This window comes from Castor canadensis, chromosome 2, assembly GCF_047511655.1.
Source record: "Castor canadensis chromosome 2, mCasCan1.hap1v2, whole genome shotgun sequence".
Classification (NCBI taxonomy): domain Eukaryota; kingdom Metazoa; phylum Chordata; class Mammalia; order Rodentia; family Castoridae; genus Castor; species Castor canadensis.
Genome location: NC_133387.1, coordinates 2,719,128 through 2,741,772, shown reverse-complemented (window position 1 = coordinate 2,741,772; position 22,645 = coordinate 2,719,128). Strand labels below are relative to the sequence as shown.

The window sequence follows — 22,645 nt, the reverse complement described above, 5'->3', positions numbered from 1 at the left end:
ACTGGTTGGCTTAAGTGTCCATTGATGTGACTTGAATTGTCTTTGGCAGCTGTCTCTAATGGAATTTGTTTTTGATCATGGTGTGAGACAGGGTTCTTTTTTTTTATTATTTCCCTCAGTAGGGATAACAGTTGTCCCAATGTTTATAAACTAGCTTTTCCTTCTTTCACTGTTTTCAGTGCCATATTTACGTATGTAAAGATTCTATGTCACATGTGTTTCTTCGATGTCTTTAAGCCTAAAATAGCCTCTTCTGTATGCTGAATAATGGAGAACTTTGGAAGTTTAGAATTGTGATTGTTCCAAAATGCCCTTGCTGCTACATTGCATCAATGGAAATTTTGAAGAATTTGATGTTGCTGAATCAACATGTGAAATTTTTTAAAGTTTTTAAAAAGATGTGCATGGCAAGCTGAGCGCACATTCAGAAGGTTTGAACTGAAAATCATTTTAATTAAGGGCCTGTTTACAAGGCAGCATTACAGAACTGAGTAACTTTCAAGTACCCAGGGAGGGGCAGTTTTCGCCAGGGGAAGACATGGTCACCTGGATCCCTGGTAGAGCTATGAGGGGTGTGGTGAAAAGGGAGGGGCCATTTTCTCCTCTCTTACTTGGTGAAGTTCTCTCAGTGCCTCCTCGTGTCGTGATGTATCCAGAGCCAAGGTGCGGATGGCTTAGGTGAGCTGTTCCTAGAGGACACGTCCAGGCCCAGAGTCATTTGGTGTAGGGAGGACATGAGGTGAGGGACCCTTGTACTGTTACTTCTGATTCCGAGAGGCTGTGGGCCAAGTGTTTTCTTCCTTAGAAATGTGTTTCTCGGCTGGTGGAGTGGCTCAAGCTGTAGAGTGCCTGCTGGCAAGCATGAGGCCCTGAGTACAAACTCCAGTACTGCCTACCCCCCCCCCCCCCCGAAAGAAATGTCTTTCAAGACACTTCTGTTTGTAAGTAAATACATACTTGCTTTCAAAGAGCTGATGTTGTCTCTAGTTTTTGATAAAGAGTGTCTGCCAAAAAGGTTGTTCTTACTTAAGTAGTGATTCTGGTGAAATTGTTAGTTAGGAAACTGCAGTGAGACCCAGGAACCTCTTTCTCAGTGGGCGCTTGCTTTGTTTTTGAGAGCAGTTTCTGGTGGTTATTGGTGGGGAGCTTCATGGTTATTACTCATCCCTCTGGAAATGACTTGGGTGGCCATTTACTTCCAGGAGTTTGTTGTTGGTTTTGGTAATGGTCAATGTAGTTTTGGTAATTATATTTATTTAATAAATTCCTTCTGGTGCACATCTTCTGTGAAGATTCAGCTTGATGAGGACAGCAGACAAGCACATTTATTTCTTTGGGCTGAGTGCATGGTAATTGGGATTTGCGATATTGAGATTTGAACTCAGGGCCTCACACTTGCCAGGCGGGTGCTCTGCCATGTGAGCCACTCTGCTAGCCCTTTTTTGTGTTAGGTATTTTTGAGATAGGATCTCACAAACTATTTGCCCAGGCTGGCTTCAAACCACTATCCTCCTGTTCTCTGCCTCCCCAGTAGCTAGGATTACAGGCATGAGCCACTGGATTTGGACTCTGAAGACTCACTGTGAGTTTACCTTCTGGTGTCACAGCTTTCTGGCATGGTGACCCGGGGCAAGTCATTTAACATCCCAGAGTCTGTGCTTTTACCGTTGAAAGATTAAGTATCTACTTGATGGGGCTATCATGTCAAGTTAAAAGCTAGTTAATACTTGTAAACCACTTAGTACAGTGCCTAGCATATTAAGTGTGCTCCTTTACTCTTGATCTCTAATTTATGCTTGTTGTCCTGTGGGCTGAATCCTGCTGTCCTTTCCTGCTTTTTTCATTAGTCATGGGAACAAGTACAGTCCACTCATTTTATAACTGATGGAGCTATTTATCGTCTTTTAAAAATGTTTTGGGGCTGGGATCGTGGCCTCATATCAAGCAAGCATGAGGCCCTGAGTTCAAGCCTCAATACTGCCTCTCCTCCAGTTTTTTTTTTGTTGTTGTTGTTTAAAAGAGAATAGGGAGTCATTAAAGACTTATTTCTTATTTCCAAATGCTTTTCTTGTCAGAAAAAGGTACAAATTCTTCCCAGTTTTTTTGCTTGTATAATTACCAAAACAAGATCTTATTACTGTCCGAATTAGTGTACCCTAGGAAAATGATTTACCTTCCATTTCCAGTTATTTAAAGATGGTATAGAGGAGTGCTTATCTTTTGTGTGTTTTGGTCCTCTAGAATCAGATTCTCAGATAGGGCTGTTGTGAATTCATTGACTAGACAGCTTGTTTTCCTGTCTCTGGAGGATAATTGTGACACAAGGATACACAAATTGCACCTGATAGAAGTTGGTGGTTTAAATATTTTGGAAGGGACTGTGTCTCCTCTCAGCGCTATCTTCCACAGGCCTGTGAAAGTTGTCTTTCAGGGGCTCATCTTTTCCTGCACCTGTCTCTGTTGTGTGCAAGTTATTTAATATCTTGTCCTTATTTTTGTCTCTAAAACAAGGATAAAAGACTTATTGCCTGGCAACTGAAAATAACTAAGAAGGTCTTCAGTGCATAAACTAAATGGTTTGTTGTTAGGTTGTTTCTAGTTCTAAAAGCTTTTGCATAGAGGTGTGTAATTTTAACTCTACACATACATTCCTAGAGAGTCTAGAATTGTGTAAAACAGCATTCCAAAAATGAATTTTTTTTTTAGTAAAATAGTGCTGATCTCTCAAAAACTATAGAATTTTATAACTGGAGGCCTTATAAAAAAGCAACAATTCTACTAAGAGCACTGATGCAGTTAAACCTCTATGGTCATCTGCACCTGGGATCATCCTCATTGTAATTGTGCTTCTCCTTCTGTATGTTGGTCCTTAAAGACTTCTGCTTCTAAAAGGTTGATTTTCCCAGAATTAAATGTGTAATCCAGTGGTAGCACTCTGTCAATCAAAAAATTTTAAATACAGTGGAAAATGTCTGACTTCTTGATTGACTAAAGGTTCTCATTTGAATGGTGAGAAATCCCAGTAATTTCAGATCAGAGGTATGCTGGAGAACATGGCATGTGACCACAGTGAGTTCTACACTACGCAAAGATGTCTCCCTTAGTCACTGACTTTATAGCCTCATCATTGATTTAAAATTTTAATTTTTTTCAGTTTTTGGCAGTTTGGTGAGTGTCAAATGGTTTCTTTTGGCTTTGGTTTTTATCTTTCTGCCTAATGACAGCGAGCATCTTTTCCTATTTCATCAGACATTTTTAAAGATAGGAAAAACCTGTTAGTTCTTATATATAATTTCTTCTTTTACTGATAACTCAACAGGTCTGAAGATAATTCAGACCTACTGATGTGCAAAACTAAGATCAGAAGTCCCATGAGTCACCTCCTGTATTGAGGCTTCCCGGTACTTGAAAGACTGGTCCCTATGTGTTTGGAAATGTCTTTTCATTATTAATAAAGAAATAGGAAAGCAGAGCAACTTCACATGAAAATCCTCAAACCCTCATTAGATTTCTTTTCCCCCCGCAGTGAACTTGAAGATGACTTACTCGGAGAAGATTTGCTGTCTGGCAAAAAGGTAAGAAATTAAAACAGTAGTCATTTACTTGAACTTAAAACACAGGAACACATCACTTATACTTGGACTACATTACTGGAAAGTTGGGGATATGTCAGTATTTTATAAATTGAATTGTTTGTTTGGTTTGCTTGCTAGTGATTAAACCCGGGGCCTTGCTTTTGCTAATCTTTTGCTCTGTCATTGAGTTACACCTCCAGCCCTGAATTGCTTTTGCAGATGCTCAGAGCTAACTGCTTGTTGGTAAATTCTCTGGTAATTTTAACTCAAGCAATAAATCCTTTGAAGCAAACATTTTAGTTTCTACTGTGTCCCAGGCACTCTAGCAGGTATTGGGTTTGGGGCAGCAATAATATCAAACTTCCCCTTGTCTCAAAGGAATGTACCATGTGGTGGTTTAATATTTTGCACACTGGTTTCAGAATTGACTTTTGGTAGCATTCACAGATAAGCTTAAAGATAAACATACTTAAATATAACAAATGTTTATGTAAATAAGATTTACAAGTTCTCATAGGTTTTTCTCCACCTTTTTTGTTAAGTAAAAACTTTGAAGCAACTATTTTAGTATGTGTATATGTATATATAATACACCTACCAATGTATTTTATAAATAGAACATAAAACTAATCCAGGCATGGGTGGCTCATGCCTATAATAATCCTAGCTACTCAGGAGGATTGCTGTTTGAAGCCATGCCGGGGCAAATAGTTTGTGAGACCCGATGTCGAAAAACCTTTCACAAAAAAGGGCTGGTTGAGTGGCTCAAGGTGTAGGCCCTGAGTTCAAGTCCCAGTACTGCAAACAAAACAAAACAAAAACCAAACATATAAAACTGGAAATGTGAAACAAGATGAAAGTGAAATTTTATTAACAGTTTAAGAACACTTGGTATTCTCAGTTAATACCAGCATAGTTCCTTATTTTGTTTTTAAAAGACTTAAAATTATGGTGGCTTCTTACTGTCAATAGTTACACTAATGCTTGTTATACTTTCAGGTTAAGATTTGCCTGTAGTATTAATGGTCTAAGCCTGCATTTCAAACATCATGGTTTCTAATCTGCCTTTTTAATCTTGATCTTACACTAGAAGAAGAATCTGCTCTGCCATTTTTCTGGCACCTCACTATGCTGCATTATTAGCATTTTTCCTAATATGTGACTTTGATTTAGAATTCTTTCCAAGCCAGTTTTTCTTCCTGTGTTCTGTTTTGTACTTAATATTAGTCTGATATGGCTTAGCTTTGGACTTTTCCTGTTTCAACCCATGATGCCTGGGGTACTCAAATCATAGCAATTAAAAAACAACAACAAACACCAGAACTTTTACATGGACGATCTCAAGCATAGAAAAAAAGAGAGAACAGTATAATTTATCCTCATGTGTATTTCACCTGGCTTTGTTAACTTTCAGTTAAAGGTACTTTTGTGTTATCTTTATCCATTTCCTACTTCCTGAAATACTCTGAAGTAAATCTCAGATAGCATGATGATATTTTAGTGAATATTAAAGTGTATGCTTCTAGGATACTTTTCTTTGTAAGTTTCCATAAAGGAGAATGGCCTCGGGATGTGAACATTTGAAGGTTCTTGTTTCATATTGCCAAGTTGTTTTGTGGAAATGTTTGATCAGTTTGTGTTCCCAGCTTCGATGCTGCTTTATAAAAGGAGTTTTTGTCATTGTGATTGATGGGAAATAATCAACCATCTGGTTGGTTTAATTTGTATTTCTTTGATTTCTTGTGAGATTGTACCTTCCTCCAGGAATTTATTTGTGAGTTTCTGGCTACAGTGTGTGATTGGTGTCTATCTACAGGTGCCCTAGCTGCCTGACCTTTCCCTCTGGAAAGTGCATGGTGAAGGGCACACAGGTATGCCCCTGTCTGGAGAGGATTTTATTCCCTCCTAGCAGAGCAAGGCATAGAGCTCTTAGGGAAGGGGGATCATCTGTGTGGAGTAGGGATATTGAGAGGGTCAAGTTTCAAACACATAATTAAAATGCAAGGATGCAAATTTAGGATGAAAAGAGGCTGGTATGACCCAAGAATTGGGTTAAGATTGAGATGGAAGTGGACTGCCAGTTTGTGGGATTCCTTCCTCAGCTTCTGTGTTTTACCTTGGTGTTACCTGGTTTGCAGGACAGGTGTTCTTCCGGCATACCAGGGACCTCTGTGTCTCTCCTTTCAAAAACTCTTGGCCCATGGAAGTTCCTCCTTCAGAGCATTGGAGAGAACCTTTTTTCTTTTTTTCTGCTTTTGTCCTCATGGGAAGAATGGCCTATCTGTTTGGAAAGACTGCATCTGCCACCACTTTGTCATCTTAACTGGACCTGAGTGTCCTGCAGGCCATGCTGGTTAGAACTCTCTCCAGCTTATTGGGATGTCCTGGAATCTAGTTCTGCCACTGGGACTTAGCCTAGCTTTCTCTGGGAGTCTAGCTTTTCTTGTGATGTCTCCTATGTCTGCTACTTGGTAGGTTCAGAATTGAGAGAGAAAGACTGATTCCTCAGGTGAGATTTGAGGACGGTCAAGGCCCACAACATCATATATTCCTTTTATTTGTCTGTTAGTTTGATAAATTATTACTTCTGATTATTGACAGATATTTAACACAGTGGACTTTGGCTGTCAGTTAATTGGTAATTTTTGAGGACATCCTGAAGTTCTATTTATTGAATCGGACGGTTAAAACTGAGGTTTGTCCCTGACAGGCCTGGCTTAGGCCTGCTAATAGCATCTCCTTTCACTGTCGGATGGCAGTTTGGAAGGCAGGTTACATGTCAGCTAACAGAAGCTTCGTTGTTGTCTACGCCCACACCACCCTGAATGTGCCTGATCTTGTCAGAAACTTCGTTGTGTTTTGTTGTCATGCACATCCATCCTCCCCGCAGGGAAACTGATTGTGTGATATGTTCATCTGATCATAATAAATCTTGGGACTAATAAAAATACTACTAAAATCAGTTATTTTTGCCTGTTAGGATCACTGTAATAAGAATATGCAATTAAGCTTACAAAACCTATTGTATAAATGTCCAAAAGACTGATTGTTTCATCTAATTGGAAAATCAAGTCAGTCTATCTGTCCATTAAAAAGTATGTGAATGTACAAATGTATATGTGACTTTGATTGCCTTTTGGAGGGGCAGTAGTAATGTATTACTACTCACATTTTATACATGTGAGTAATTACGATAGGGAGGGAGCTGTGAACCCCCTCCCTCAATCTAGAATATTGGAATTCATTTAATGCAGTAAAAAGTAGATCTCTCGTCTGTATTCCCAGGCTGCCTGGCTTTCATGAGGGGTGAATACACAGCCCTGTTAGGACTGAGGAACGGAGTGACTAATGTTGAAAAAAAAAAAAAAAAAAAAAAACCCAAAGTTATCATGGTCTGTTACTATTTTAATTTGGTGATCCAGTTACCTTTAAAACTGCTTATTTCTAAAGTTATACTTTGTATATTACATAATTATAATTTTGGATATGAATGTTAAATTTAAGTCATATTTTAAGGACATCACTTCTTTTTTGTGTATAGTAAGGGAAAATTCTTTGAAAGGCTTCACCCAGAGACATTTTTCCTTCTTTCTTTTGTGTTAGAGTTAGGATGACTGTGATGATTTTACTTGTACTTTGTTGCCTGTCGGGAAGGGGCACCCAGATGCCCTGTTGGGGTCCGTGCATTGTCACACACTTTGAAGACCTTGTGGATACAAGTGTTTTAATAACATAGCATGAATTAGAGACACCCCTTCACTGCAATCTTGCACTTCTGTAACAAGTGACACACATTAATTATATTTCTTCCTTTAATTAGAATCAATCAGATCTGTCAGATGAAGAGCTGAATGATGATCTTTTACAGAGTGATAATGAAGACGAAGAAAATTTCAGGTACTCAATATTAACTCATTAAGGTATTCTGTATTTAACTAAATTGATAGCAGCCATTTACAATTATAATGGGGAGTGATTGAATAATGTGGGATTCTATCTTTAAAATAGACTTACATTCTAAATGATTTGGAGACCATGTGGGTTGTTCTGGAAATAGATAGCTGCTTGAAAGCAGAGTAGACCTTACATTGAATTTCTGTTCAGTGCAAGATAGATGTATTTTGTTCTTTAAAAAATTACTTTCTTGGGCCATGCAGGGTGACTCCTGCCTATAATCCCAGCTACTTGGGAGGCAGACAAGGAGGATTAAAGTTCGAGACCAGGCAGGGCAAAAAGTTAGTGAAGCGACATCTTAACTAATAATAAGCTGGGCATGGTGGTACATTGCTATAATCTTGGCTACTAAAGGCGTGTACCAAGGACAGGCATGCTGGCCCTGGACAAAAAAGTGGTACGACCGTATTTGAAAAATAACTAAAGCAGAAAAGGGCTTGGGGTGGCTCAAGCTAGCAACTGCCTAGCAAGCACACAGGCCCTGAGTTTAATCCCAGTGCTGTCCACATTAAATGGGGGGAGGGGGAAGGAGAGCGAGACAGAGACAGACAGGGAGGAAAGGAAGAAGACTTAGTAATACCCTGGTAGGTGAAAAATTTTTTTTCAGTTTTTCTTCTTTCCATTTGTGGTTACTGGGGTTTTGAGCTCAGGTCTTTCCTCTTTGCTAGGCAGGAGCTCTACTGCTTGAGCCATGCCTCCAGTCTTTTTTGCTGCAGTAATTTTTCAGATAGGATCTCTGGCTTTTTTGCTGGGGCTGACCTTGGATCCAGATCCTCCCTCACACTTGGGGTTATAGGCTATATGTCACCATAGCCAATTTGTTCTTTGAGATGGGGGTCTCACTAAATTTTTATGCCTAAGCTGGCCTCAGAGCACCATCTCTGCCTCCCAGGTGTAAGTCATTACACTCGGTCCAAAATTTTTTCAGTTTTATAAGGAAACATTGGAAAGATATAAGCAGACATCTTGGTTATAAATGTAATTAAGACATTGTCATGTAGTATTGAACTGTAGATTCGTAAAAGATTTTCTAACATAAAGTGAATTTTTATGGGTAAAAGAGTTTTAAATTGTTCTACCAGTTAGGTAAGTTTCAAAATCCATTCTTTGACATCATTAATATATTTAGATCATTTGAGTTTGGTTAGCCTTGAAATAAATCTTTGGAGTATTTTTTAGCCACAGTGGCTTGAAGTGTATGTTTTAAATTCACTTTTTTGTTAGAACTGGATACTTAATGTGTGTGCGTGTAGATTTGCACAAGCTTACATTTTAGATATTGCATGTTTACTGTTTTGTCTTTTAAGTGTTATCATTTGATAGGTAGACTATCAAATTACTATAGTAATTCTGTGTGTGTGGTTTTAAAACCCTCTTTGTTATTTTGCTTAGAAATTAACCTCTTTTAAATTTTGAGTCAGTGTTTCACAGTGTAGCCCAGGCTGGCCTTGAACTTGTCACCCTCAGCCTTTCCAATGTTGGAATTACAGGCATGTACCATAGTGCTTGGCAGAAATTACCAATTATTAAAAGAGATACTTGAGACTATTCTTGTGAACACTGAAATGTATTTCACATAGATTTTTGATATTTTGATTTTCCTAAATGTGAGTTTATGCTTTGCATCGTAGATTTTACAAAGAAACCAAATTGTTCTTAAAATCCCAACTGTGATTTTCTGATTCTAGAGTAAGACTCTCATTTTCAGTTAGCAGTCTTAGGAAACAGATTCCATCCTTGGTATTCTGTAAATGAGTCAGACCTGCTTCCTCTTCTGGTTGGCTTGGTTCTTTCAGTCAGACGGCATAACAGCTGACAAGTGCAGGTGCTGTGGCGCTGGCTTAGTGTGGTACACAATGCTCTGCTTTTGCCCACTGTTGGAGTAGAAGTACATTTACCAGTTACTCAAATAACTCATGCACTGATTTAGTTTTGTGTTCCACTCTCAGCAGGTATTTTCTTTGTGTTTTTGTCTCTAGTTCTCAAGGTGTCACAATTAATTTGAACACTACCTCCGGCATAGTTACATCATTTGAGCTGTCAGACAACACTAACGACCAATCTGGAGAACAGGAATCTGAGTATGAACAAGGAGAGGATGAGCTGGCCTACCACAAACCTGACAGACAAGAATTGTACACTCAGGAGTACTCAGAGGAAGGACAGTATGATGAAGGCCACGGTGCAGAGCTGACAGAAGACCAAATAGAATATGGAGAAGAGCCAGAGGAGGAGCAGCTGTACAGTGATGAAGTGCTGGACATCGAAATCAATGAACCTTTAGATGAATTTACAGTGAGTCTTTTCTCCTTTGTATGGCCACAGATAACATAGCTTCTTGCTCATAGGTTTCTAGACTGATTTGAAATCTATTTACCTCCCCTGGGAGGGAGGGAAATTAGACCTTATTATCACTGTCTGCCAGTTTCTTTATCTGAGCTATGACAAAGTTTGTGTTGACAGCTTGTTTGGCCAGAGGTAATGCTTCTTTGTCACTCTGGAAGGCTGCAAAGAATTGTGACCTTGAGGATTGCACCCTAAGGAAGAAAACAGCTTTGTGTGGTGGCGATACACTGTCAATTGTTAGAAGTACTTAATGCAGAGCTTTTATCCAGGCTTTAGACAAGATCTGATAAAGTCCTTCTAAGGTGAAAAGATTATTGACCTGCTAAAGACATCTTTAAGGTGCTAATATTCCAGAGTGATTGATGTGCTGTTCATTCATCTTTTTTGTAACTGAGAACTGTCTAAACCTGAATAAAGAGATTGGAGGTTAGTTTAGGAAATGTCACACATAATTTGTTATCTGTAATCAGTAAGCAAAGATTGTGCTGATTTTTATTTCAGAAAGATGGTTTTGGTAGGTAGTGTTTGCTTTCTTGAAGTTGAACCATTAGGAAAGACAAAGGTACTGGTATGACATTGCTCCTCCGTCTAGTGTTTCACCATCAAAAGCAGTTTGTTTTTTGAAATAAGCACTTAATGACATGCATGGGAAGGATGTGACCTCAGCAGTTGTAGAACCTTAGGGCTTTCAGTGCACCAGGTCCCTTTGAAGTGGTGTGGCTGATGGCCTGGAGCCCTTGGTGTCCTGGGAGTGGCTCCATGCAGTGTGCACTGTCATTTGAGAAAAATGGTCAAAAGTTACTGAGTCTTGTTTATTTGTATGTCTATAAGGTACTTTTGAAAGGGATTAGTTAAGTGGAACCTTAGAATATTTAGTTCCACTCGTGATTATGCTAAGGTGTCTCAGTAGTTTGAAGTTTGATTCTTTCTGAATACTTGTTCTTCAAAAAAGGCCTTTGTGGTTGGGTCAGTAGTCATGAAAAGGCATCATGGAATGTGTCATCTTGACAGCCCTTCAATGACATGTTTTGGTAAGCAGTCCTTCATAAGATGGAAAAGTGTCTTCTGGTATATTGGTATATTTGTGTACTTTGTTAAAATTGAACACTAATTTAAAATGCTTTTTAAGCTGTATACCAGTGGCTCATTCCTGTAATCCTAACTACTCAGGAAGCTGAGATTTGGAGGATCATAGTTTAAGGTCAGGCCGGACATACTTTGTGATACCCTATCTCCAAAATAACCAGAGTAAAATGGACTGGAGGTGTGGCTCAAGTGGTAGAGCACCTGCTTTGCAAGTGCAAATCCCTGAGTCTAAACTCCAGTCCCAGCAAAAACAAAGTAATAATAAAAATAAATAAAATGCTTTTTGAAAATTAACGCATACTCTTTCAAAAATGTGCCTGTTTATTTCCTAGCTATAGTAGTTTATTATTTCTACTCATCAGTAACATAAACATTGTCTAGTCATCTCCTGCAATTCAGAGCAGTGTCTCTTTACTGATTGCTGTTCAAGCACTGGGACAGAAATACTGCTGAACCATAAAAAAAGTGAAACTGAGCCCTGCTCATGAAGGTAGGATTTAGGGACACATAACCGAGAAGTGCCTGATGGAGTGAGTATGTACAGCGGTGTAGGAGCTATCTCCCTTGGTCAGCCTGTGGAGCTGTGAAGAGAATGTCTTCTCAGTGAGGAATCTCCTCTATGCATTCCACTGTCCAGCTGAGGCTACACAAAGGCCCCAGCTATAGTAAAACTCACTGTGACTTGCCAGTGTATTGTAGTCTTAAGATTCAGGTACTGGGAAGAATAAAATATGGCCATTGAAAAATATTCATACAGGTCTTCCATATTACAATGAATTATTTTTTTCAGAATTACAAAAATCTTTAAAGTAAAATTTACTTAGAAAATCTGAGTGTCCTGATGTTTTCAGAGTCATCAACCTCAAAGGTGAGGGAAAGTAGCTGATGTCTTTATGTGAGCAGTCTCAGCTCGCCCTAACATGTCTGGTGCTGCAGCCATCCTTTTCTGTTGGTAGTTTCCGCTTCTGTTGAAGTGAGCTTGTTGGGTGGGAACGGGTGTGTGCAGAGTTACACTGTACAGTGCTCTACTCTTCTTGGGGGTGGGGCTCTTGCTGTCTTTCTAGACTGTCACTGATGCGTACATTCCTTATTTATTTCTCATCAGACTTGGACACATGAGTAGATTGTGTACCCATGTATCCCAATGGTATGTAGTTTATTAGATGGTTTAGTGGATTCCTTGTCCTAGTTAGCATTTGCTAACCTGCTCTCTAAAGCCAAAATTAAACTCTGAAGTGTGAGCACCTGCCTTCACCTGTGAAGTTACGTGGAGGGCAGGTAGGGCATAACTGACTGTAGGACCTGAAAACCACTGAATTTACAACTGGAAGGGATACCGTCACTTAGAAGGGTAGATCCAAAGATGCTGAATGTGGGCAGCACAGCTCTGGTTATCTTTCTTTTCATCTTATTCATTTATTTGTTTGTTTATTTATTTATTTATGGGACTGGGGTTTGAACTCAGAGCTTTGTGCTTGACCCACATCTCCAGGCTATTTCGTTCTGGTTACTTTAGAGATGGGATCTTGGACACTGTTTCCCCAGGCTGGCCTTAGTCCTCTCTCCTGACCTCAGCCCATTTGCTAGGATTACTGGTGTGAGTCCCTGGTGCCCGGCTAGTAGCAAGGTCTTTAAGTGTGAATTTTGCTGGTGTTACTCTTCCCCCCCATTTTTTTTTTTGTTTGTTTGTTTGCAGTACCAAGCCTTTGCACTCATGGTTTTGTGTTTGCTAGGCAGGCTCTCTACTGCTTGTCATGCCTTTAGCTCTTCTTTCTCTGGTTATTTTTTCCCCCGGGTTGGCTTGAGCCATGACCTTTCTATTTTACACTTCCCTCTGGTGACAGCACTTGTCACCTCGCCCAGATTATTTCCATTGAGATGAGGAGGGATGGTCTCACAAACTTTTTTTGCCCTGTCTGGCCTGGAACCTTGAACTTGATCCTCCTGATCTTAGCCCCAAGTATCTTGAGATGATAATTACATGCCACCATGCTCACCATGCCCAGCTATTGTTTCAGCTGGGGGGGTAGGGGCTCTAACTTTTTGCCCCACTGACTTCAAACTGTGATCCTCCTGTTCTCAGTCCCCAAGTAGCTAGGACTATAATTGTGAGCCACTGGTGTCCTGCTCCTAGTGCTGTTCTTGAGACTAAATTGTGATTTCATTTTAAAACTTTTGTATTCTTATTGTAGTAAGGGCTATTGCTTAGTAGTCAACATAATAATGGGTAATTATTTGTTGGTGATATACTTTTAAGTACAATCAGTGTATTTAGGGCTTGTAAAATTCACATAAATTGAGTTTTCATAAAACTTTACAAAATTTCACATTTATAGTTGATGTCAAGGGCAGCAGGTTTTTTTTTCTTTCTTTTTTTTTTTAGCATTAAGAGGCTAAGGAATGGGCTGTACTCCATTGTACACTGGCTGAAATTTTGAGTAGCATCTCTGGCTTATTTGAAATCTGACTGTGTGCCAGTGAGTCCAGGATAGTGGTGATTGTTTTTCTGACAGGATGCTAATAGTTTCTTCTGGAAAGTAGAGTGTACTCTTTTCGGATCATCTTGAGAGGCAGTTGTGGGACCTGATGTGGTTTGCTCACTTGGAGACAGCTGCGTTTTTGGGGGTGTGGATGAGACTGTCATACATACCATGCTGCAGGATGCTAGGATCTGTAGGATACTCATTCTTCTAGTGTTGCCTGCTTGGTTAAAGGGCTTACTTTATTGCAGGCCTTTTGCAAGTGACCAGGGAATCTGAGAAGCCTGCCTGTGCAAGTAGAATTGGCTCATGTTACTCACTAGTAATACAGGAACAGCCTTGCTTTGGCAGTTTAGTAACCTTCAGCCAGCTTGCCTGCTTCCTTCCAAGAGCCCAAAAGGCCTGCTGTGGGTTTGCCCCTAGCATTTCATGCAAAATCTGGAGTCTCACAACCTGTGATTTTCAAAAAGCACCATGTTGAATTGAATTGGCCACACTTGTTTTCTGTTGCCATAAGATTGGTGAGAATTGGCATGATTTTATCCCTCCTGCTGCTGAGCTCCTCTGTGCAGTTCTCTCTCCCAAGGCTGCTTGTCTCAGGGTTGATTTGAGGGAGAGCTGTTTTAACAGGGTACCTGGACTGAAGCAGAGCCCAGGTCACTAACTGCAGGCAAGGACTAGGAAGCATGGTGCACATTGTCTGTATGAATGCAGAGAGGATGTGCTCTGTGCTTTATGCTCAGTCAGGTAGTGGCTGTAGTCAAATTTGCTAAAATAATTCAACAAACCAAAGCTTCGTGAGAAAACCATTTTTTCTCTTTAATGGCCGTTAGGATGAAGAATACTTGCAGGCTTTTGGTGGGCAACAAGGGCTGCGAGCACAGGAAGACTGTGTGGCTGAAGATGACTTAGATGAGATAACTCATTCCCAGGTTGCTCCTGAGACCCACGAGGTATTTGCTCAACTTCTCAAGTTTCCTGGGTTGTTTTCCTTCCAGATTTAAAATGAACATCTTTTCAGCATTAGTGAAAAGTTGATAGATCTCTTTTCTGAACTATCAATATAGTTAAAAACTGAAGCTTTCTAGACTCTTAGGCAAGTAACTTCTGCTGTGCTGTGGTTTCTGTGGAGTTTGTGCCTCTTTGAGTGTTAGTGTTCTAAATGTTTTTGGGGATATCTCTCAAAAACATGATGAATAAGTTAGTGGTTTGAAAGCAGTGTTGTAATTATTTTTAATCAATTAATATTAGTTAATTTGAACTATTATTAAAAAAACCCACAAGATTCCCATATTTAGGTTCTGCCCTAGGCATTGAGGAGACTAGAATGATGAAACTTGACTCTTGCCCCTGCATATGTGGAAGACACCACAGACTCCATGGTCTGTATAGAACATTTATGTGTGTTCTCACACTCTGTTTTTTAGACACAGGCAGATATCAGGTCCATGGGAGGTATATGCTGTATGAATATGCTCCTCTGAACCTGTGAATTGTGTTTTTATTTTCTTAAATTTATCTTTTCATAAGTAGAAAAATTTTAATTTTGATGATCAAGTAATTTTATTACCTAAGAAATCTTTGCTTACCCTTTGCAAAGAGTTACTCTGTTTTCTTCTGGAACTTTAATGCAGCTAGCTTTAGTTTAGGACTGTGATCTGCCTCAACTAGTAGGTGTGTGTGTGTGTGTGAGACCCAGGATATGTCTATCCATTTGTTCCTCCACTATTTGTGTATAGACTTTTCTCCCATTGGATTGACTTAGTGATTGTGTTGAATCAGCTGACTGTTGTACGTTTCAAGTCTTTTTCTGGTCTCTTGATTTACTTTTATGTCTTTATGCCAGTACTAAACAGTCTTGATTAGTGTAACATCAGGTAGTATAAATATCTTAATTTTGTTCTTCCTTTGCAAGATTATTTTGTTTATTCTTGGTCCTTTAAATTTCCATATAAATTTTAGAATGCACTGGGTACTCATTCATATCTGCCAACATCAATTCTATGAATAAACATTAAAACTTTTGGAAACTTTAGCTGTGTTACAGCTTTTGGGGCTCCCCCCATTTCAGAGGTCTATGTATTGAGTTAGAATGTTGAATTTTCCTTTAACACACTAAGGTCACAGGCTTACTTCAAAACTCACTTAAGAACTTCAAAATATATACATGTCTGGGATCTTGGTCTCCATTGTAAATTCTGATTCTTTATAAATATATGCTTGGTAAGACCTGCATGCACTCTCCTTTTTCAGGTGCTTTCACAGTGGTTTCATATGCATACTTTATTAAGAATCAAAAGTAAAGCTGAGAGTGGTTGTGTGCACTTGTCATTCCAGTTATGGAGGGAAGAGTAAATATGAAGATCAGTGGTTAGTATAGACCAGGCACAGGGCAAGACCCTATCTCCAAAAAAAAAAATCAAGAATAAAAAAGGCTGGAGGCATGGCTCAAGCACTACAGGGCCTTTCTAGCAAGTGTGAAGTCCTGAGTTCAAACCCCAATACCCTCCCTCCCCCCAAAAAAAAAGAATTAAAAATAAGTCAAGTTTTCAAAATAAATCAGTAGTCAAAAATCAAACCTTTGAATATTTTTGGTGATGTCTGTAATGAAATCAAGTTTAAATAAATACATATTTAAATTCTTATACAATATGATCTTAGGGTGATTTTTATGTAGAATTTTGCTTGTAAATGGAATACCTCGGTAGTATATGTTTAAGACTATGCGGAAGGTCAACATTTTGGCAGGTAGATTAGTTAATTAGTCAGTTCTATAAGCTACATGTCTTTTTTCCTTCCCCCTTCCTTGAGCTCTTATTTAGAATAAGGGCTACTAACCAGTGACTTAAAAGATGAGTCTGGCTTAGTGAATGCTGTCAGGTGGCTGAAGGTTGGTGAATGGTGTCAGCCACACTTGGATGTTGGCGTCAGTTCACAGTTCACCTAATGCTTGATGTGGTTCAAGGCTTAACTGGGCTTCAGAACTTGGACCAGAAGTTTGTATTCTTGGACAATTCTACCACCCCAGAAAATATCTCAGGTTTTCCTTTGTAGTCTTACCACTGGACACCAGTATACTTTTGTCTCAGTGCAATGTAAGTTTTTGAGATGCCTTTACAGTTTCATCCCAGTTGTATGGAGTTCCCTTTTCTCTGTAGATCTGTGGTCTTCCAGGGTTTGATGTAGTCCATCTCATCCATTCACACACGGAAGTACATACAGGTGTTTCCAGTTTGGATGATCCTGAATACAGCCTGAACATTTTCCTATAGGCTTTTATTTGAACGTAAGTAATTTCTCTACAGTAAATACCTGAGAGTAGGACTGCTGGCTCATAAACTGAAGGTTTTTCTTTTTCTCCTGGCAGACTAGTATTTGTTTCAAAGAAACTCATCTTGTTCTTTTTAGATTTGTAGTTGGGAATTTAGGTGCAGAATAAGCTATGTGCATTTGAGGACTGTTGTGGCTTACATTAACCTTGTTTGGAGAGTCATTGAGCTGTAATCACAGTGAGTAGTTGAATTTCAGATAGCTGCTGTTACTGAAATAACTACAGCAGAATCTTTGCTTTGATGGCAGCAATTTATCCTTCTCTGTGGTCTTACTGCTTAGTGGTCTGTGATCCCAAACATTGGCTTCCTCTAGCAGCTTATTAGAAAGTAGAATCTCAGGTGCCACCCTAGACCAGCCACCTCAGACTCTACTTTTGAACACGATTCCATTGCTTGGAGTACACAGTAATAAGGAGCAGCGCTGTCCAGAGCATGTGAAGGAATGGGGCAGCACGTGCCTCAAGGGTGCTACTGACTCTTAATTTCTGGTGTCCAGTACCGTAGAGATAATGCCTACAAACCAACGAGTACCAAGATTCTGGCACGGTAGAGTGCTCCAGTGTACTGAACCTCAGAGTACTGAAAGGTGACATTGTAAGCATTAGGCTGTAAATGAAGTTCTAGTTTACAGCCGTCCTTTTCTTTTCAGGTATTTTAGGGTTTGTGTAGAGATTGTGTATTTGTAATTGATCTTTTTATGTAGTGATTATTGAAGAAAAGAAGAATGCAAATGATTGTGTCATGGGTTTACTTTTTTTCTTGTGCATTTTCTAATAAAGTAGCTTGTCTTGGTTTCTGTTAAGAGCATATAACATTTCGAAATTACGAATCATGAGAATGAGGAAGCAAATTCTGTTTTCATTAAATGAGAAGTGTTTAAGTGAGCATCATGCTCAGTAGGCACCCTATCCTTCATCTGAGAATGGGTTATGAGACTGACTTGAGAGGAAAGTGACTCATGTCTGCAGGAGCTCATGTGATGCTTGCCTACACTTCAATATGGGGTGAAGTAGAGGCAGTTCTGGGGGCAATACTGATGTAATACAACTTGTTTTTAGTGTGAAGCACTGACTGAAGAAAATAATGGTTTTGCTTTTACCGTGATCAGCAGCAGTAAGATAATTTTAGATACAGAGAGAAGTAGAGTGATGAAGAAAGAGCTTGGAGGTTGGAGCAGTACAAGTAACAGCAACCCCAACTGCTGATTTGAACTCAAAGTAAAGTGCTAACTAAGAGAGCTATGAGCTGTGGAGCCTGTGAAGCTGGACAGTGACCGTCATTTAATGCACATTGCCGTGTGGCTCATATGCTAATCAGCTCATAGAAGCCAGTGTTAGTCTAAATGCTGTGGATTAGAAGTGTTAACCTTATGCTGAAATTATACTCCATTTAAGTTAACATTGAACTTTGTTTGCTGTGATCTGGATTAGACTGAGCAATAGGTCCAGAGGAATGTTGGGAACTGAGTCTGTGATCTCAGGAGTGTGAGTAGCAGCAAGGTGTGGGATGCTGTATGTCTACTGCATATAGGACTCAGTGTTCTCCAGTATTTATTTTCCAACATAATGCTTGAAGTTGTTTCTGCCTGGAGTCAGCTTAGTGTTTCACATGGCCTTATCATACAGCTCAAACAGCTTAAAATATTTTAGCATTATATAATATAAATTTAAATGAATATGGACTTAAAGTCTCCCTGTTTGCTTTCTGTCTGCCATGTAGGGAGGTATGGAAACTCTGGAACTCCAGAAGGATGTAAAAGAAGAGTCAGATGAAGAAGATGACGATGATGAAGAATCTGGACGATTGCGTTTTAAAACTGAAAGGAAAGAAGGAACTATTATTAGGCTCTCAGACATAACTAGAGAGAGAAGGAACATTCCAGAGACTTTGGGTAACTTTTTTTGCCTGCCTTCCATCCTTCTTCATTCCCACTTCCGATTCCTAATAGTGTTGTTACGATTGATCACACAGGAAAAGAAAGTGGACTGTCGGTAACTGTGGATGCCACCCAGAGTGTGTATATGAATGAGGTCTGTGCTGCAGTGCTGTGAAGGTCATTCTACAAATGACTGTTGTTTCTGGACTAACAGTGTTTGAACAAAATAGTTAAGGTTGTTTACTTTTTAAGAGTTTTTCTCTCGGAGTCTGGCCTGGAGCTACATTTTCTTATACCATGTGTTCTTGGCTGGTCCTGAGCTGGTAGCATGGGGACGTTGATGGCCACTGGCCTTTCCTGAGACACTCTGTCTAGAATGCCAGGACTAATTGTGGACCACACTGGTTTAATTTTGAACTTTTAGTGTCCTCACAGCCATCTGTTTAAAATTTCTTTTTCTTCAGTGTTTAGTGAGGTGATTTGTTTATGGACATAACTAATTGACTATCACTCTGAGCAGGTTCAGCTGTGGTAGGTCTACCACAGTTTCTTACTAGCAGTAATAGCCCCACAAAGTGCACTGTGCACTTTGTGTTCTTTCCCACCAAACTGACTTTCATGTTTGAGTGAGCATCAGAATCACCTCACAGCGCTGAGGGTGTAGCTCAGTTATAGAAGCACTTGCCTAGAAATTAGCCCGAGGTCTTTGCTAAAACATAGATTTTGGGGCCCACTCTCAGACATTCTGATTTGCTAGTCCTTGGTGGTGTTTAGGAAAGTTGCATTTCCAGTGCATTCTCTGGTGTTGCTACTCGTGAGTCCGGCACACACAACCACCAAGATGTGATCCTTGTTCCAAGAGGAGGGCAAGGGGCACGGAGCATGGCGCCATACCTGTCCTTGTAGTTTGGTTTAGATAAAAGTCAAAATTGAGCCCTGATTAAGTACCTCTGGGTATGGAACCCAAGGCCTCATGCAAGTTATGCAGGTACTCTGCAATGAGCCACACCCCAGTCCATACCTTTATTCCTTTCATACAGTTTGTGATGGTTTTTAATACAAGCATGAGCATCTGTCCAGTGAGCTGCTCTTCTGATGGAGCTTTACTAGGCAGGATCTCTGGAGACATTACGCCACAGTCTTAACTTCTCTCTTTTCCCTCTGGTTTCTTCTTTTCTGCCTTGTGGCTCTAGGTTTCCTTAGATTTTTCTAAAGTTACTGTATAAAGTTACCAGTTAGTATCAACTAAATTTCTGAGACATTTCCTAGAAGCTTAATGGTGATTCTAAGATAAAGGAAAGGTCCTAAAATAGGAGGTAAGAGAAAACAAAGTGTGTTAGCAGGAGAAACTGATAATGTAGCAGAAGAAACTTACTGGAGCACAGACATCTCAGTCTTGGGTTAGGATAGGATGAACAATGGAAAGAGTTGTGAACATGGCTGATGCTGAGAGCAGTGGGCAGCAGTGGAGGTGCTTCTTGAGCTGGGGAGGTGTGGGGAGGTGTGCTGCAGTGGGGGAAGGGGAGGAAATGGTGGGGACTCATACTTTTCTACTTCTTGCTCTTAGGCTTCATTCTCTGGCTGTGGCTTTGACTGCACAAATGTAAAACCTGAAGTATGAGAGCATAAATGAGCTTTCATGGGTAACTGTGAGTTCAAGAATATTAAATCATTTGAGAGCCAGCACTAGGGATGAATGGTGATCTTTCCCCTGTGTGGCCAGTTGTCTCTGGCCACTGTGTGGATCACCTTCCTCTTCCTGCCACCCTCCCCTGATTCAGGCTGCCTTGCTGTTTGTGCCTGCCTCTGTGTTCATTTTACCTCCACTTAATTAGTGGTAAATATCCTTATTCTAAAATGTCTGGCTGGCCTTTGTTGTAAATTTTGTTTGATTCTTCTACCTCTTTGTTTTCAGGACCTCTGCCTGTTTCCCTCATTTTAAGAATCATTTATACTTTTCTTTTATTCCAAGAATTTCCATTGCATTGTTTTTTCTTTTCAAGGCATTCTGCAGCTTTGTAGTCAGGTTGTCGGGAGACAAAAGGCTGGAAGGCTTGGTTCACCTCTCCCCCCTCCTCCTGCAAGTCACATCCTTTGAATTACGGGAAGAGAGGGTTCCTTAGAGGTAGAGTGGCTACAAATGTAAACAGTTTGATTATTTACTATAGTTTTAAAGAGTAGAAAAGGACTTAAATGCATTTGTGTACAATGTGGTTGCTTGGCTAGATAGGCAGATGAAAGTGGTGCTTAAAAGAACCTTTTCTGTCCTGTATTTGTAAGTCCTGACTTAAGAAAGTGAAAACATGAGTTTTCCAATAACTGTAAGCTATATAATAACTTTCCAGTGCAGAAGGATTTCTCCATCCATCAGAAGGTTGGTTTTCTGAAGAGTGAACTCCCTGGTAACATTAGCACTGTCCCCAAACAGAGGCCAGCTGCATAGAGGAGACCCACTGAAGAGAGTGCGCTACAGGATGGCTAGAAATGTGCATGAATTGACTATCACCTGTCAGTTTATTTGTGTACATTTAGTGATACAGTAACACAAATAATAACTCAGGATAATAATTGCACTTATTTCATTGTATAAAGCTATTTATTTAACTACTTTTTGTACTGATATTAAAATATCTTACTCCCAGAGTTCATATGTTGTCTCATGATAGGTATTTTTTTGAACTTTTTTTTTCTTCCCATTTTGATACAAATGAAAACAGTAGCTTTTTCCTTTGGTGATAGCGTTGGTGAAGGTTGAAGACATCCCATTTTTAAAAGAATAATCGAATGAGACTGTAATCTACATTTTCAGACCCTGAAAGTTTGAAGTAGTGAGTCCTATTCAGAATCTAGAAGGGAGTTTTGGTCATGTTTAGCCTTTTTTTCATATTCAGATAAAAGATGGCATCCTTAAATATGAAAGGCATTAAATCATGTACATAACATTCTTGACTATTAAGTGACCTAATGCACAATGGTTGATTTGTATTTTGAATTCAGATTGGATTAGAAATAAAATTTTGGGTTTTCATCTAGGTTAGAATCTGTGAATTGGTTAGGTTTTTCTGTCAACCAGGATTCTGGGGTTAAACCTCACAGAAAAAGATTTGAGTGACTGTTTTCTCAACTTTCCCAGGGATGGTAAATGACATATTCAGAAGATAAATTAGTTCATTTCATGAAAAGGATGCCTCAGGGTGTAATTTCTTTGTGGAACCCAGTTTAGAAGAGTTGGTAGAACATGGATATATAAAGAAGTGATTTATTTTGAATGAAAAATGTTAGTAACATTCTCTACAAACAGGACGTCATTGACCAGTTCCCCTCAAGTGTGAGCTTTGAAGTTCAGAGCTGTCAATTCTTTTGGAGTAGACCTCAGATGGTCTTTGAAAGTATGATGAGTGGGAAGTGAAAGGTTGCACTTACTTCAGTTAGACATCTTCACTATTTTTTATTCATTTATTTCTTTGTGGTGCTGGGGATGGAACCCAGGGCTTTGTGTATGCTAGGCATGTGCTGTACCACTGACCACTGACCAACATCCTCAGCCCTGGCTAGACTTCTTTATTCACAATCTGTGAATAGACTTCCAGACCTTGTGAGACTAAGTCTCACTGGCACATGTACTATGTTGAATTGTTTTTTTCTTGCTTTAACCTAAGGAGCCTGCTTGCTAACACCTACTCATTCAATGTTCTTTTGAACTAATATCCTTTAGTTTAAGGCAAATGATCTGTGGGAAAAAGATTTTTGCCTAGTGACAGATATTTCAAGATTATTAGTGCTGACAATCACATACTATGGTCCTTGTGTTTGCATGGTTTTAAAAATTTCTTGATTCATTTATCTCGTAAAATAAGTCCCAGACTGTCGTTTGCTAACTATTATATAATTATTTGCATACAAATATGTTCTTAATACTGAAGAGAGGGGCAATACACTATAAAACTTTGTTATACTGTGTTATATCTCTTTACCTTGAAATCTGGACATAGTTCA

General features: G+C 39.5%; 1 protein-coding gene across 5 annotated transcripts in view; it reads left to right on the top strand.

Moving 5' to 3' along the window:
• Positions 1 to 22,645, top strand: part of Rbm33 (RNA binding motif protein 33) — a 108,844-nt gene that overhangs the window by 17,969 nt on the left and 68,230 nt on the right. For 3 of the 5 annotated variants that reach the window (XM_074060060.1, XM_020187488.2, XM_020187487.2), the window contains exons 3-7: positions 3,527 to 3,575; positions 7,396 to 7,472; positions 9,509 to 9,824; positions 14,275 to 14,394; positions 18,493 to 18,664. In XM_074060060.1, coding sequence (XP_073916161.1) covers positions 3,527 to 3,575; positions 7,396 to 7,472; positions 9,509 to 9,824; positions 14,275 to 14,394; positions 18,493 to 18,664 — 734 coding nt within the window. The remainder of the gene's footprint in view (positions 1 to 3,526; positions 3,576 to 7,395; positions 7,473 to 9,508; positions 9,825 to 14,274; positions 14,395 to 18,492; positions 18,665 to 22,645) is intronic. The other 2 variants (XM_020187491.2, XM_074060057.1) reach the window with 1 other exon arrangement.